This window comes from Artemia franciscana, chromosome 17 (assembly GCF_032884065.1).
Source record: "Artemia franciscana chromosome 17, ASM3288406v1, whole genome shotgun sequence".
Classification (NCBI taxonomy): domain Eukaryota; kingdom Metazoa; phylum Arthropoda; class Branchiopoda; order Anostraca; family Artemiidae; genus Artemia; species Artemia franciscana.
Window position 1 is genome coordinate 29,392,187 of NC_088879.1, and position 17,866 is coordinate 29,410,052.

Genomic DNA, 17,866 nt, shown 5'->3' on the forward strand with positions numbered 1-17,866 from the left:
AAATAAGAAAAAGCACCAATTGATATGTTGTTTATTGATGCTAATTATTCCCTAAAAATTAAAATTGTTTATCGCTTCAAAGGCTTCTGCTTTACAGCTCGTTATATAAACATTGGATTTGAAATTTCAGGGTGCAGCCAATATGTATGGAACTCAGCCATACTACACTGCTTTAGAGCCCAATGGCGATGCTCACGGAGTGCTTATTCTTAACAGCAATGCGCAAGGTAAGATATTTTATGATTCACATCTCTGATAAAAAAAAAAAAAAAAAAAAAGAAGTTTAGATAGCATTAAAACTGTATATCTCTGGCCCTATGAAAATGTGGGCCATGACCAGCGTCAAATCAAAGTAAATATACGTTTTCACTCCAATCCTAAGGAAATTAATAAAGCGAACTAAATTCTTAATCGTTTCTTATGAGTATTTGCATTAGAAAGTTTCTTTTTAAACACGTTGTAAAATTTTTGGCTTCGCTCTATGCTTGGTTGCAGCATTCGTGTTAACCATCACAACTTCATTTAATATTGTTTTAAAAAAAACTTACAATTTAATTCTAGTTTCATGGGTATTGAGCTAAATTATCATAAAATATTTTCCCATCTAGGTCTCCCTAAATTACCTTAAATCAAAATTGCCAGCGAGATAAGATTTTGACGACTTCGTAAGGATTTTTCGCTGGTGGTTGCGTAACATCTTCAGTTGAATTTCAAGTCCAAGTTGAGCTTTCAGTCGATGTTGGCCTAATTTTATCAGCCCCTGTTACGAATAAGCCTGTAATGTTCATTTGAATACCAGCTGATTTGAATTTCATAATTGAAAAGAACAAAGTTGAGTTCGGAGCCAATTTTTCAAGCTAAGAAAGAGTCACATTTCAAAGAACGTACACAGAAGGTTTACTATATGGGTACTTTATGACTCTTTCTAGGAAGGAAATGAAACAGTATAATTGTGCATTCTGAACAATTATCTAATCTGAAATCAGTAGCAATAATCGTTGTTAAGAAAAACAAACACCACAAGAAAATTTTCTGGCAAATTAGTACAGTAACAGTCAACTAGATCAGGTTTTCAAACTCGACTTATTAGGACTTTAATAAGCTCATATCCCAAGATTAAAAAACCTAAAATTAGGTAATATAATATTCATTTATTCAGGCAGGAAAGATAGAGACATAGACAGGGAGTACGGCTCATGATGAATTAGGAACCTGGTAAACCCTGTTTAAGTTATAAAGCTATTACTAATAGTATCCTAGTCGCTCATTTTATGACAAAACGTTGATTCTACATCCCTATAGAACCAACAGACGAATATATTAGTCGCTCACATGAATTTTAATTACAGTTAGAAGAACAAATAGATAGGGTCCAAGATAGAAAAATGGTGTTTTAATTAGGAGACTGTAACGCACATATTGGTGGAAACAGGGATAGATGGTATTCTACCAAAGCTAAATATGGTGCAGGAAAAGAAAACAGTAATGGCTATTGTCTGCTGCATTTGTGTAGGTATTGGAATTTGAGATAGAAATTTCCGAGAAAAGTAGAATACTAAACTGGAAAGTTTAAAATTTGAAAATGTAGAATATGAATGGCAAAGCTTCAGGAAAATAATTTGTGAAGTTGCTGATGATGTCTTGGGGGAAAAAGTTTGATACACAGCTAGGAATATCAGTGGAAATGCTTTATGTTCGATAGAAAAGAGAATAGGCTTGTACAAAAATGATCTGAGTGATAGATTGTGTGAAAATAAGAGAAATATGAAGAAAGTGAAGAAGAAATTAATGTGTGAACTAAAAAGGTGTGAAGTGGGGGCCATGGATAAAATGCCAGGGGTGTGGAAAATGGACCTGGATTGCATAAAAGAAAAATATTGTATTGACATGTTAAAAAATTGAGAGAGAATATTCAATCTGAACTTATCCCAGTTAAAGATGGGAGTGGAGAATTTACTAAGCCGCATTAGAGCTATGGAAAAGACATAAAGAAAAATGAAAAAGTTCGTGACACCTTGGATGTGAATGAAGATTTGTTCCGTGAGAAAAAATTGGCGAAACTACTAAAGGACCAGAAAATGACTAGGTGCTGATAGTATGGTAATGGAGTTTCTCGTATATGGTGGTTACGAGGTTTGAAATAGGCTACTGAACATTACGAATATGATTTTGAAAAAGGGGAAGTACCAAGCAATTTTAGGAAAATCGTAATTAAACCCTTGGTATACCAAAGGTGGTAAGACATACTGTGGTAACTATTAAGGCATCAGCCTGGTATCTATAGGTAGCAAATTAAGTTTTTATTGATATTGTTTACACTTAGAGATCCTGTAAACGAAGATCAAGAGAAGACCAGTGTGGTTTTAAGAAGGTTAGAGGACGTGTCGACCGAATATTCACTCATTTGTTAATAATTGAGAAGCTTCTATGTTTAGAAACACCTTCAGTACTCAGTTCTATATATTGTGAGCAAGCATTTGATTCTGCTGATAGAAGAGCTTTAGAGAAGGTCTTATCCTGGCAAGATGTACTAGAAAAATACATTAGAGAAATTAGCATCATATACAAGACTAAAAACTTTGGCAGTCAAGGTCAAGGTGGGACAGGAGTTTAGTAGCTGGTTTTGTATTTAAGCAGGGTTATGCTCTACCCCATTTATACGGATTATTTTGACGGGATTTGTCTGAAAAAGCTCAGGAATGGCAGTGGGAGGACATGAAATCGATTGGGGAAATAAAACTTTCCCGGACTCAGAGGCTGATCATTTAAGCAACCTAGATGAAAGTATGAGCAAAATGAATGAACTTTTAGAACTTTTGTGAGTTCAAGGTGCTTGTATAGATCTGAAAATTAATGTTAAGAAGACCAAGTCAATAAGAATAGGAATGAGTAAATATGAATGAGACGTTGGATAAAGAAAAGATCAATCAAGGATAAACCTTCAATTACCTTGGTAGTACTATTTGTAAAGACGGTGGGTGCAGTGAAGATATTTAGTGTAGAATAACCAAGACCCAAGGTATTTCTTCACAGTTGAAAAATTTGGAAGAGTAGGAAGATAAATCTGAGAACCAAGATTAGAATATTATAGAATATTAGAAGTACGAAAGCTGTACGAAGCTACTATTGCTGCACAAAAAGTGTAGTTCAATCCCGCTTTCTAGGACTATAATGAGAGAAAGAGAGAAAGATTGAGCTGGCTAGGGCAAGTTCTGCGGATGAAGGATGAAAGATTACAAAAGATTTTTGCCCAACCGAGTAAGGCTAAGGAAAAAGCAGGCCTTCCTCGTTTGTGGTCAGAGGATGTTGAAAGGAACGATTTTAGGGAAACGGAAACTTCCTAGGAGGGTGAATAGGCTTTGAATAGATTAGGATGGAAGAGGAGTGTACTTAGCTGTGTTAGCCTCAAGTGGCTTGTAGCTGCAGTGAGTTTTTACTAGTAACATTAGTAACCGAAAAAGTTAAAATCCTGTCGAAAATTACACTACCTTATCCAGCGTGTCAGAGGACTACATTGCAGAACTTTCAAGCTCCTACCCACTAAAAAAAGAATTGAAACGTTTTCTAAATGAGGCGTGCGCGTTTATTTATTTGATTTTTTCCCAGGGATGATTTTATCGAAACAATGGTCCTAGAAAATCAGAGGAAGGCTCATTCAAGCGTAACTTAAGGTTTTAGTGCCCTTTCCCAAGTAGTCAAAAAGACTTTGCCCCAAGAAAGTTGTCTTTTATCCTACTCTGTACCACAAAATGAGTGGCACAAAAACTAGAAAATTCTGAGATAGCCAAACAATTTTGAGTTAACAAAAACCTATATTATCAGCTTCCCTGCTTCAGAAACAGTATTGCCACGCCGTGGCACACGTGTTCCTAAATAGTATCTTAGTCTGTACAAAAATGAAAGATTAATGAAAACATTTGTTTTAAATCTCCATTCATCTAAACTAATTCACTTTATGCTCAATAATGTTATGTACAATGATGTATAATTTTGTATCAGAGGGTCATTGATAGGGCCATATCGTGTAAGGTCACTCAGTTATTGCTTAGATAGGAGAGTGAGGGATTGAGCCTAATACTTCAAAAAGTGCTGTTGTCTGCCAAAGTTTTCTAACTTTACACGGAAATTTAGATTTATGGTCTGAGAGACCACAGGAAAACGGTCTGAGAGAGAGGAGAGGTGCAGCGTTGTCAATTGGGGGAGGAACAAGAGGGAGCTTTCACTACTCCAGGTTAACCTTCAACCCAAGATTTCGAAAAACACCTCTTTTGGGGGATAATTTATTGAGAAATGCCTTGTTTCAGTATCATCATTGAAAAAACTGAAAAAATAAACTCAGCTCTTTTCCCTAGATTTTGAAAATACCCATTGCCACTCCCAAAGCTTTCGGGATTGCATTGAAGATATAATGTTTTCTCTACACCGAAAGAAAATACCGGCATAAAAGTTGCCAACTTGCTGAAAATTAACAAAAAATAAACTATACGCTATAATATTATTAATACTAAAAGCTACTATAGGATATGTATAGTAAAAAAAAAACGCCAACTTGAAATTTGTGAACTAAGACAGACCCTTAAGTCCAAATTAATATATAATTACATTACAGAAAATAGTCTCTATGTGCCACATTTTTATCCAACAACTTTCCCAACTTCTCAATCTCCATAAAACTTCCATCACTTAATATGAAATCCACCCATTCGTTTTTTATGCATCATACTTGAAACACCCCCCTCCCTCATTCCATTCAATTTCTTATAAAAACTAAAATGAACTGCATCATCCTCCCCATCTCTATATACTGGGTAAAAAAAAACCTATTCTCGACTTCACCCTGCCAAAATACTTTCTTTCATCATCTAGAAATAATTTTGTGCAAGATAGCAATTTTGGTCCGAAAAGGGTTGACAAACCATCAAGCGGAAATTTGGGGAAGGCCGATCTATCTAAAGTTATTGAAAAGCTGTATATGGAGCTTTCCAGTTTCAGAGACAGCAGTGCCACACGTTGACAAATTCGTTCCTTAATATGCACACGGTTCATACAAAGTAAACGGTTAATATTGGAATTTACTGGAAATGTTCAGGTAACTGTTTATTCACCTGATGTTTAACAAATATTTTTACTGTGGGATGATTTTGCATATAAGCTCGTATTAAGAGTGCCCGGTGAATCTTTGTGCTGGGGGGAGTTTACCAAAAACCTTAAAAGTGTAGCTCTATGCCAACATTCTCTTGCTCACCATGGGCCTTCATGTAAATGCAGAAGGAGGTTTGTGAAAGGGGGTGTGTGTAAATTAATATATAATGTCCGTTGAGTTCAGTGATAATTTTTCGACCTAGGCCAGAAATATTGGTTGCTGCGATGCGGGGTGATTATAGCAGTCTTTTTGGTACAATTATTTTTATTTAAAATGTAGTATTAAATTTGTATGCCTGCCGGCATAAAAACAAGAATAACTCTTTATGGTCGTTTTTAGCTTGAATTATTATGGGACTTAACTTTTGCTGGTTTTAAAGCTTAATATGGCTTTTTACGTTTGTTAAAAATCGCTATTTCTGAAATTTTTTTAAATCAAACAGTTCGTGGTAACGAACTGTAGCAAGGAGCGACCCGGCTCAATAGAAACCAAAACTCTAAAAAATGGAATTTTGATACAAATAGCTACATCAAAAGAATCGCATTTTAATGCTGATTTTAAATATATAAGTTTCATCAAGTTTAGTGTTACGCATCAAAAGTTACGAGCCTGAGAAAATTCAGCGTATCAGAAAACACTACTGGAAGTTTCAAGCTCCTATCTACAAAAATGTGGAATTTTGTATTTTTTGCCAGAAGGCAGCTCACGGATGCGTGTTTATTTGTTTGTTTTTTTCTTTTCCCCAGGGGTGATCGTATCGACCCAGTTGTTCTAGAATGTTGCGAGAGGGCTCATTCTAACGGAAATGAAAAGTTCTAGTGTCCTTTTTAAGTGACCAAAAAAATTGGAGGGCACCTAGGCCCCCTCCCACGCTAATTATTTTTCCAAAGTCAACGGATCAAAACTCTGAGATAGCCATTTTATTCAACGTAGGCGAAAAAACCTATAACTATGTCTTTGGAGACGACTTACTCCTCCACAGTACCCTTGGGAGGGGCTACAAGTTACAAACTTTGACCAGTGCTTACATATAGTAATGGTTATTGGGAAGTGTACAGGCGTTTTCAGGAGGATTTTTTGGTTAGGGGGAGGGGTTGAGAAGAGGGCGATATACTGGGGGAACTTTCCATCGAGAAATTTGTCATGGGGGAAGAAAATTTCCATGAAGAGAGCGCAGGATTTGCTAGCATTATTTAAAAAAAAACAATGAAAAAATAAATATGAAAAAGTTTTTTCAGCTGGAAGTAAGGAGCAGCATTAAAACTTAAAACGAACAGAAATTATTACCCATATGAGGGGCTCACCTCCTCCTAATACCTCACTCTTTACGCTAAAGTATTTTTAGTAATGTCAATTATTTATTCTACGGCTTTTGTGATTCAGGGGTCATTCTTAATGAATTGGGATAAAATTTAAGATTCGGTATAAAGAGAGAGGTACTGACGAGGGGGCGAACCCTCTCATATGTGCAATAAAAACATGAGAAAAAAATTTGTTTTACGTAAGCTAATTTATAAGTTACGTATATCTTTTACTATTAAAAAGATTTGTAAAATTAAAAGTTTTAGTTGCCTTTTTAATTAACCAAAAAATTGGAGGGCAACTAGGCTTCCTCCCCGCTCTTTTTATCTCAAAATCACTCGATCAAAATTATGAGAAAGCCATTTAGCCAAAAAAAAAAAAAAAAAAAAAAAAAATTCAAATTCCTCTGCGGAGAGCCAAAATCAAAGCATGTATTGATTCAAAAACGATAAAAAAAACAAGTTTTTTTTCAACTGAAAGTAAGGAGCGACATTAAAACTTAAAACGAATAGAAATTACTTCGTATATGAAAGGGGCTGCTTCCTCATCAGCGCCCCGCTCTTTACGCTAAGGTTTTTTACCGTTTTAAAAAGAAGAGTTGAGAGAAAGAGTCAAACTTTAGCGTACAGAGCGGGGCGTTGATGAGGAAGCAGCCCCTTTCATATACGAAGTAATTTCTGTTCGTTTTAAGTTCTAATGTCGCTCCTTACTTTCAGTTGAAAAAACTTGTTTTTTTTTAATTAACTATTGAAAACGATAGAAAGTATATTAAAACAAGTTTTTTCCAGTAAAAGTAAAGAGTGGAATTGAAACTTAAAAGGTATAAAAACTTTTCCGTATATGGGGCTGGCCGCTTCTCAACTCCTTGCTCTTTACGTTAAAATATTTATTGTACCAATCCTGTAAGAACTACTGCTCAATCACAACGACTGCTTACTTAGAATAAGAAGTGTTCTCTCAGCACTATAAAACTTCTGTCTAAAGAGCAAGGAGTTGGGGAGGGGGAAGCCCGATGCATGGAATAATTTATGTTTGCTGTCACTCTGTACTTTCATCTAAATAAATTTTGTATTGAGTTGGTTAAAGAAGCAATTCAAAAAAGAACTATTACAGAAGTGACAATGACCCCTGCACCAGGAATGGTATATCGCACCATTGGTGGTATTTTGGATCTATATTTCTTTCTGGGGCCAAATCCCGAAGCAGTTGCAGGCCAATTTTCAGCGGTAAGTGATTTCTTTATAGATCCATTCATTGCTTATGCAGTGTTTATGTACTCTTGCGCTCATAACTTTTTTTCATGCATGTATCTCAATTGTTTCTATTTTTCTTTGCTATGGTAAAAATACCGGTATCTACTATATGCAAAATAAACGGTGTAATTTTCTTATCTTCTTTTTCTGAAATCAAGGCACATAAATTAGAACAAGGGAATTTTATCTTCACGATGGATTAAAATGAAGGTGAAAAGGTTTGTCTGCTTTAGAAATTTTGTTGTTTATTATGGTATAGAAATAAAACGATGCAATATCTTTAGAAGACCACGTAATAAGATAACAAAGCCATTATAAACTATATCAGAAATTTGTATGAGAATTGACTCTACCTTGTTTTGATTTCCTGAAAGTAAAATACAAAGAGATTGACCAAGAAAGATCCGGTTCTAAAACTAGAATTTTAGATCATCATATTTGTGTTAGCAGTGCCTCTTTACATATATATTGTATATATGTATAAATATATATATATTGTAAAATATACTGTTTGAGTGTCTCAAACAGTATGTATTATACTGTTTTGATAAAAAAAAGCTCAGAAAAGGTTTTTATGGAACTTTTCAAAATATTGTCTGAACCAAAAGCAACATTCAGATAAGGTTTAGAGAGGGCTCCTTCTATTACGAAATGCAAGACCCAGTATCCTATAGCAGTGGAAAAATTGATATGGAGGACTACAAAAGATCTTTTTTTGTTGTTTATCTGGCTCTGAACAGTGATGACCAATAAATGGCCATTTCAACCAGAATACGAAAAAAATGTGAGACCACTTCCAAGAGCGACAGGATGTGCGCCTCCCTTGATATGATTTTACTGCTACCATTAGCAGATCACTGCATCATAAAGCCATCTGGGGCTAACAAAGTTGCACATGCTCGTTCTCCACCCCAGTTTACCCGGAGCTTCAATCTTCACAGTCCCTCAAGAAGTTTCTGTTTCTTTGAAATCCTTCCTTGTTACCTCTTTTCCATTCGGGAATGACCTGCTCCTTGTTTAGCCCCAAATAAATAGCTGCAAACCAAAATTTTTGATAAGTCATTGTTCATCTGAAAAACTTATCCTAGCCATTTCGAACTTTTTCTCATCATAGCCCGAAAAAGAAGGATTTAACCCCACTTTTGGGACAGCTTACTGTAATCAATAATATCTAATCGTGTGAATACCCAATTTGGATAGTAAAAATTAGCCAATATTTTTAGTAGAGGAAGAGACTTGTTAAACGTCTTTTAAATCAGAACTAACAGAATTGACAGAATAAATATTTGGGATCTAAGGTAGAGCCTGAAAACACGAGCTCCATTATTTGTCGACGCAGGAGTGTTTTGCCTCTTTAAATTGAAAATCATCCTAGAAATGATATCATTTACCTAAATAATCGTCACACTCATATTTCATGGGCAAAATGGACGTTAGATATTTTTGGAACTTTATCCATGTCAGGATCAATCACCTATTTAGTTCTAGGGCCCTTAATGGGGTCATTGGCGCAAAATCTACCTACTACCCTGGTCTTTTAAGCTATAATACATCTCTTTCAAAGCGTTATTCGAGGACTCAACAGTGATGATCACAGTCACTCATATTTGTGCTTCATATAGATGTATAGTAGAAATGCAGCTGTCTTGGAATTTAAATCATCTTGGTTTAAATAGGTGCCAGGTCAGTTCAGTTCACTTAACTTTATTATAAAATTAAACCGATACATTTTCCCTCAAAGTCAAATTACAGAAGAAAAATCAAGGAAAATCTTAATTAATCAAAATTTCTTACCTCTGGAATAATCTGGCTCAGGAACAGCAAAATTAAAAAGGAAAAAAGAGAATAAAAAAAAATAATGCAGTCCTTTTCATTCTTGCATGTGAAACCCATTTGACCTTAATAATTTGTTCCTTCTAATATAATATTTTTTAACAAAATTTATTTTATTCAAGGTATTTAATCAGGATTTTTTACACTCACTAGACATAAACAAATAAATGATCAGTATTAATAATAATGCTCTCTATTTAGCTAAATATAAAAATCCTCGATGGAATTGGCAATGAATATTAATATCTACTACGACTACTACTAACAACTCACCAAGCCGACTGACGCCAACACAGCTACGCACTCTTTTCCTCCATCCTAATCTTTTCAAAACCTAATCGGGAAATACAAAAGTCGAAGCAGAAAAACATAGATAGAAGAGCAAAGCCTTAGCTTTACAACATTCCAAGGCTTTTTGAAATTTCTATGTCTATAATTGCTCCATGATGCTTAAATGGTACTTTTTCATCAACACAAACACGTAAGTATTTGGAATAACCATTTTTGGTTAAAGTATAGTTTTTCGCCGTTTATTCCACAAAAAGAGCTACATAACCTCAAGTTTTAAAAAAAGCACAACATTAGATTTTTTAATTTTAATCGATGCTTTGTTGGTTATTTTGCAAGTACATAAAAGTCCTTTTTGCTTCGAATCGCGTGAAAAAAATAAGATTTGTTAGCAGGAATCTCCCTACAAAAATTTTTTCGAATAGATCTCCTTGAAAACCATGAAGCTGATGACCTCAACTTAATATTCCAGTCCCTTTACCCTCTAGATTATTGTAAAGGGCCCATTTTTTCAGACATTGTTATTGTTCAAGGATTTGGGAAGCATTGCCGTACGAATTTCACACTTAGATAGAAAGAAAATTTGTAAGGGGGGCAGCCTTGCTTATATTTAAGAGAGTACTGGGTTTGCTGGTAATGACGAATTATATGTAAATAGCTAGTTTTATGAATAAAGACCAGTGCTCTTTTTTTCAATTTAAGCATTAAAAGATAGTACCATTTTAAAATGTGCATAATTAAAAGAAAGGGAGTTAGACATCTTCGATAAGGGATGTGATATGGAATAAAATTTTACAATGAAACTTAAAATATATGTGGGCCTTAAAATTACCATACACAAAATTTTTCATTTTTCCAGAGAAAGATAGTCATACACGCCTGTTTTTATTTTTCATTTTTTAATGGTATCGAGCCAGTATCCGTGAGGGTCAGAGTTTGATCAGCCTTTGGTGACTATTGACAGGGTATTTGTGTATCCTATAAGTCCAAGAAACCATAGTGGTGTGACGTATGACACTTATCCGTAATCATATTTATCTTTAAAAAAATATTAAATAAATGAAACCAATTAATCAGTTTCTTGAATAAAACAAACGGTAATTTGTATACCAACTAGTAGGGTAAAGGCCAACAATTAATTTTATGAGGAAAAGTACATAAGTCCTAATGAAAGTGTCTTTAAGTCCAAATTCTCAAAATTTAATTTAGATTTACTTTATAGAAATGATATAAATATTTACAAGTTTAGACATAACCTGTGGGGTCCCTTCATTTAGAGAAGTGTTAACACTTGAATGAATATTGGATGAAACATGCAGCGTGGCTGCTGAGGGGACGAAAATGCAGATACGATGATTTAATAAGAAAATTAGATTAAAAAAAAGAATTTAAATCTACTGAATAAGCTGGCAGCCTCCTTCAGTTCTGCAATAACCAAAAAGCCTAAAGTTAAAAAAATGTACTGAAAGTAAAATGATCATCCAAACCTTAAACTAGGCTGCCACCCCCCCCCCCGATCTTGGTCCCCCTCTCTTCACACAAATTTATATGTTCTTCGCCAGCACTCTAATAAGAATATCTCTGAGACATGATGAATGGGATAACTTACCTTTTTTTTTTTTTTTTTTTTTTTCTCTTTTTTTTTTTTTTTTACAAGGCACACCGGTGATGAAAAGCTTGATGCACCTTTACTTTAAACAATAAACGATTGAATTGTTTATTCAATTTTTTGAAAGGGAATCAGTAAATAAAACATTCGCAATTCCAAACTGGCTCTACCCGTTGCATTCGAAAAGGATTTAATAAAAAAAAAACTGTTTAAACTTTGACGTGCAACGTACATCAAACCTAAAAAAAAAGCCAAACTCAGTTAAAGCTGAAAACTGTAAATACAGCTGAAAGTTCAATAAATAATATTGTAATTACTAATACGGTTTTGTTTGGTAGCACAATATGATGCATGCTGTTTTTCCTGTGAGACAAATGTGATTCCCGTCTTACCGAAAAGTTTCTGAAAGTCTTGTAACTTTCGAAAACTCTCAATAATAAAATTTGAAGATAAACAGTTCGGTTAAACTTAGTGGTATTTGAATTTTTATTGAGAAATTACTTGACTTCAACAAGCAAATTCTACTTCCTTATATTCTGTTCCAGGCTGTCGGAAGAAGCTTCATTCCCCCATATTGGGCTCTTGGTTTCCAAATTTGCAGATACGGGTATGAAAATACAGATGCGATACGTGCTGTTGTTGATAGAACTGCAGCAGCTGAAATTCCACACGTAAGAGCACTAAGTCTATACAAGTATCTTATAGCTACCATAAGGGACGAAGGATAGTTAAAATACAGTTGGGAAAAACAGATAAAGAGATGTGTGTTTTCTATTGAGCCATGGATAAAGCAGCTTTTATTTCGAATTTTTGAGTAAAGGAAATATTGACAGTATTTTCATATCCACATGACCTCAGATGTGCATATACATAATATAAAAACTATTTTAAGGGGTCTTTGAGCGCTGTATATTTTTGTTAGAATACAGCCTGGTTTGTAATACAAGTGTTTAGTGCTTAAGAGACAAAAGCCATCTAAAACCAATATAGCTAATGGTTACATCCAGCACCCTAGCATTACTTAATGAGATCTAAATCATTTTGGCTTCTTATATGTAATTGCATCTATCTTTGGATTCTAAAACAACTATGTGCCTCTACCTTTAAAATTTCAAATACTGAAGAACAAAATATTTTAATTTTTGGCCCAAGAGCTTGAACATGTTCTTTTATGTGAATTTTATTACAAATCATATGAGCATTTTGTCACCTATAATTATAGTGTTCACATCGTTTTGAATTTTTTTTGCGAAGCTTGATTCTGGTTTACAGATCACGGTCGTTTGATTCTGGTTTACAGAACAGTTTACGGAAATTTTTTAATGTATTTGTGTACGTTACTCTATAAATTGCGTTCCCCCTTTTTTTTCTAGCACCTGTACTTTCTACCTACTGATTGAAGTAGGTAAAATTTTAGAAAAAACCGAAGTAGCAGGACTGGTAAAACCGAAGTACAAGTATGTCGTGAATCTAGGGTACCAGACTTTTATCCACAATTAAAAACTGAAGTAATCTGAAGTCGACCCCATCAGATGTCGACCCCATCAGATTTGAAGTCGACCCCATCAAAACTGAAGTCGACCCCATCAGATTTGAAAGGTTGCTCTTGTGACTTATGTTACAGTCATGGCAGAAGCGGGTCGAAGTGGGAATATATGCCGTTGAGCTGTACATCCAAGTTGAACTTTACTGGAGTCCATTGTGACTCGGGATGTGTGAACTTCATTTCCTGATTTTCTTCAGTAATCATATTTGCCTTAATTATGTTGTTGCATAATTCAGTAACAATAAGGCAGATCCTATTACACATCCTTTTTGAAAGATCTAAGCTAAGCAAAAGCATAAATATCGTATTTTTCTTTATTTTTAAGTCATGTGGTGGTAAATCTGTTGTTTCAATTGAATTGAGGAATTCTGAAGTAAAATCAATTCCTCCTTTCTTTATCTTTTACAAAATTGTGACTTTTATACGGTTTGTATTCTCCTGGAAGGTGATCAACTATTTTTGGATTTATTTACTAACTTCTTTGTTGATTTGAAGCTAAAAGAGTTCGATCCTGCATTAAATGTATACTTTGCTTAGACAAACATTCTCCAAGTACTTCCTCAATTAAATTGCGACTGGTAACGCAATTTTATTAGTTAGGAAGATTTCCATTTTCTAGTACGAGGTTGTACAGGATTAGCCATAAAACTTGCGTTGTGAATTTGCCCGATGACGCGAGATCACCGGATTCTTTGCTCCCAAGTACTGGTATTTCCATTCCAATTGTACTGTTCAGGCATTTCCAAATAAAAGAGTAATTCCAAGTTTTCCATTTGTTTAATGCTTTTGGCGTCGAAAATACGCTTCCAACATTGAGTTTTGTTATCAAATATCTACCAAATCTTCTTGGGCTCGGCTGATATTTTGCATCAGATAATTTCCAGGCAAATGAACAATTGAACGTTGAACGACATGGCTCTTTCTTTGGATATCGCAACAAAATATTCGCCAGCAGGCTTCAGTTGGTGTAATGCAGCGTCCATCCACATAGGTTTTTGTTTCATTGTAAACTATGCACCAGCTATTTTCAACAATCTTTGTTAAAGCATAATCGTGTCCCTTGTAGATGTATTTGTATAGATACTTTACCAGATCCATTTTTCCAGTATATTCGACATTTATGAGACAATAAGTCTTTTAATCCTATAAGGATTATGTGTTGTGAAATGACGATTATCAGGACTAATTTGGTGTTTATTGGAATCTTTTTGATAAACAACACGGTCATGTGAAAATTCTTCTTTATTCATTTAGTCTATTTCTCGATTATAGCGAAACTAATACTTGGGTTTTTCAATATCGGCTAGAGATGTGTCTGAATCGTTTTGCTGTGGAAAACCGAAGCGGGAGTGGAATTTTCCATTTTTACTGATCATGGAACTTGCATGTGGATTTAAGCTTCCATAGGGATTATGAATCATCGACTTTAAGACTAGTTCTCTTAATAATGCACTGCTGGAATTTGGAATTTCGGCTGAAATAAGTTCATTTTTAACTCGATTATGGATTTGGTCCTGAAGGTTCATGATCAATAGCAAATGCATACGAGGTAGTCCACGTTTTTGAAATTCAATCGTAAACACATATGCTGCCACTTCCAAATATGTATTGAACCGTCTATGGTCAACATTGGATTCATATGAAAAATATCGGTCTATCATCGGCCGATATTTTTCAATATCGGCTAGAGATGTGTCTGAATCGTTTTGCTGTGGAAAACCGAAGCGGCAGTGGAATTTTCCATTTTTACTGATCATGGAACTTGCATGTGGATTTAAGCCTCCATAAGGATTATGAATCATCGACTTTAAGACTAATTCTCTTAATAATGTACTGCTGGAATTTGGAATTCCGGCTGAAATAAGATCATTTTCAACTCGATTATGGATTAGGTCCTGAAGGTTCATGATCAATAGCAAATGCATACGAGGTAGTCCACGTTTTTGAAATTCAATCGTATACACATATGCTGCCACTTCCAACTATGTATTGAACCGTCTATGGTCAACACCATCTGGCACAGTAAAGGAGCTGCCTGTTCGGAGCCTCTTGTCTCACTGAAGTATCAAGCTGATTTACATCTTTCTGCATTTCACGCATTTTCCCGTAACTTTTGGCATAGTCGTTTGTGTCTCGTAATATTTCTTCCAATACATTCATTAGATTACGAGAGATCCTGTAATTAAAAGGTGTGCGAGGTGTTCCTCCACAGCTTCATTGGGGCCTAGAAAGTGCATTTGGCCACATGAAGGTGGCTCAATTTCACCTTCAGTAGTTTGTGATGGATGTGCCAAAATTGATTTTGTGATAAATTAGTTCAGCTCCTTTAAACTAAATATATTACGACTTTTTATGGTGCGATCATCTCTTACCTTGAATGAAGCTAGAGAAAAACACGAGTTTAAGTTTCAAAAACATTTATAAGCCTCGTCAGAGAGCAGGGGACGTCTTAAAAAAAGGCAAACCAATTCATTTGGAATTTTTGTTGGTGAAAATGCAATTAAACCATGCAAGCAGGAATATCCAAAGGAATTACCTTTGTTTGCTACTCTTTCTTCAAGAAAATGGAGGACTCCAGAGTGAATATAAGCAATGTTGATGGATCCCAATGACTTTTATGTAACATTATCTGGGTTTATGGCCTGTTCGTATGTATATGCTTGGCTTGGTGCCACACGTTGTCGGTGTCGAAGATTACGACGCCGCTGATCTCCTAACCGCCCCCATCTTTGCTCTTCATTTCTATTTTGACTCTCTCAGATGCTTGGTGTTGCTTGCCTTTTAGCCGCGTGTGTCTTTCCTCTTGATTTTCCGTAACGTATACACACTTCAACTGCTGATAGTTCCTTTGATAAGGGGCTGTGTTCTTTTGATACTGGGCCTTAGAATATTAAGACTCTTACCTCTAGCAAGATTTCAGAAGCTATAAAATTGTGTTAAGTCTAACTCTAAGCTGAGAATAAGCTAAATAATGCCAAAAAATTGATAATCACTGGAACGAAATTCGAAATGAGTTAAATTAGTTAAGTTTGAATTGGAAAATTTGGAGCAGGTGAAATTTTTTCAGACCTATTGCCCGGTGCTAATTGATCTTCTCCACTAAAATCTACAAATCTTTTCACTTCCATTGGAACTTTAGTTAAAACTGATCTATTCAGTTGATAATTAATTTTTTGTATTTTAAAGGATGTACAGTATGGCGATATTGATATTATGGACAGGGCGTTGGACTTTACAATCAGTCCAACAAACTTCCCAGACTTGCCAGACTACGTAAAAGAAATTAAATCAAGAGGGCTGAAGTTTGCCACAATATTGGTAAGGCTTTTAATTTTCAGTAGACTTCAATATAGTTTTATTGCATGACAAAAATTCAGAACAAGTAAAAAAATCTAAGAAGAGGTTTATACAATGCATGCTATATTTCTATATTTCTAAGGTAATTTTATCTTAAGAATGAAAAAAGAAAGAATATCAGTGTTGTAGCATCAGTCAATAAAGTGAATGGTAGCACGAGTAAGAAAAAAAATGACACTATTTTAAGATAAATAGATGACAGTAGCCAAAGGACACATTTTGGAATATTAAACCCAGATTTTAAAATTTTTGAAGAATTTCAAATTAATACAGAAATGGTTGCCAAAACAAATGGGTTCTTGGAGTGTCAAGTTTTCGGTAATTTAAACATCTGCTTAACAGTAAGTGTTTATTCCGGTCAGTATCTTCATACAATCGAGTAATTTCCTGATTTTCTGATGGCTAAACAAGCAGGTCGTCCTTGATTGGGGTGGAAGGATGTCAAGAAGAAAAATTTAAAGGAAATGGGAAACTTGGGAGGTTGTAAAGAGGGAGAGAAGCTTTGAATAGATTGAGATGAAGGAGAAGCGTGCGTAGCTGTGTTGGCCTCAAGCAACTTTGTGCTGTGGTGAGTTGTTAGTAGTAGTAGTATGATTTACATATTGATCTAAACTTTAGTGCAAAACTATAAATCAAAGAGTTCACAATAGGCAATTTTAGGTTAAGAGCGATTTGGCCTGATAATAGCCAAAACTTAATAAATTGCGGTTGTGATAACAATCTATTCATTGTCCGGAGGGTGGACTGTAAGCAGTGCCCGGAGGACCCCTAGAAGAAGGATTGCAGGCTATGCAATTTGGCCAATGCTTCCGTATAGTATTTGTTATTTGAAAACATAAGGAGATTTTCTTAGGGAATTTTCAGCATAAGCATTTACCACGGAGAGGAGACACTCCATGGGGAAATTTTTCAAAGGTAAATTTTACACGGGAGAATTTTCCTGGATCAAATTCTGGAATTCATTTTATTTGTCTTACTTTCTCCTTGACAGCTCAATTTAAATTGTTGAGAATTTATCCCAGGGGAATTGTGTGGGAGAAATTTTTAGCGGGAGGGAATTGTCTGAGGGGATTTGTCCACGTGAGAAACTTTCACGGGGAAGGATCGCCCGTGATAATTTTCTATGGACGGGGGGGGGGAGCTCCCGGCATGATTTGAGAGCAGTCAAAGATTTAATAGCACAAATTTCCTGGCATTTACAAAACAGGACCACTAAAATAAATAAAACAAACCTTAAAGAATAACCATTAAAACAAAAGAAAGAGCCTTTCCATGCAACAGTGAAAGGGCAAATGAATAAAAAATATGATATCGATTAACTGATTATTTTCTTCTTCACAGGCTGGAAATATCTTCGTTTTTCTTTGTTTCGAGTTTTTTCTCATCCTGTCATTCTTATCCAGTGTGGTCTCAAAATTTTTTTTAGCTAAATTAAAATTTTAAAAAACAACAATAAAAAAAGACAGAAATCGTTCCACATATGAGGAGGGGGCTGTCCGCTCCTCCTCCACTCATTCTTTAAACTAATGTTTGAC

The 17,866-nt window shown here is 35.0% G+C and overlaps 1 protein-coding gene across 1 annotated transcript in view; it reads left to right on the forward strand.

Moving 5' to 3' along the window:
• LOC136037533 (sucrase-isomaltase, intestinal-like) overlaps positions 1–17,866 on the forward strand; it is a 215,458-nt gene that overhangs the window by 29,455 nt on the left and 168,137 nt on the right. Inside the window, exons 5-8 of the mRNA XM_065720255.1 lie at positions 131–227; positions 7,559–7,671; positions 11,974–12,099; positions 16,161–16,292. Of these exons, the coding sequence (XP_065576327.1) occupies positions 131–227; positions 7,559–7,671; positions 11,974–12,099; positions 16,161–16,292 (468 nt within the window). The remainder of the gene's footprint in view (positions 1–130; positions 228–7,558; positions 7,672–11,973; positions 12,100–16,160; positions 16,293–17,866) is intronic.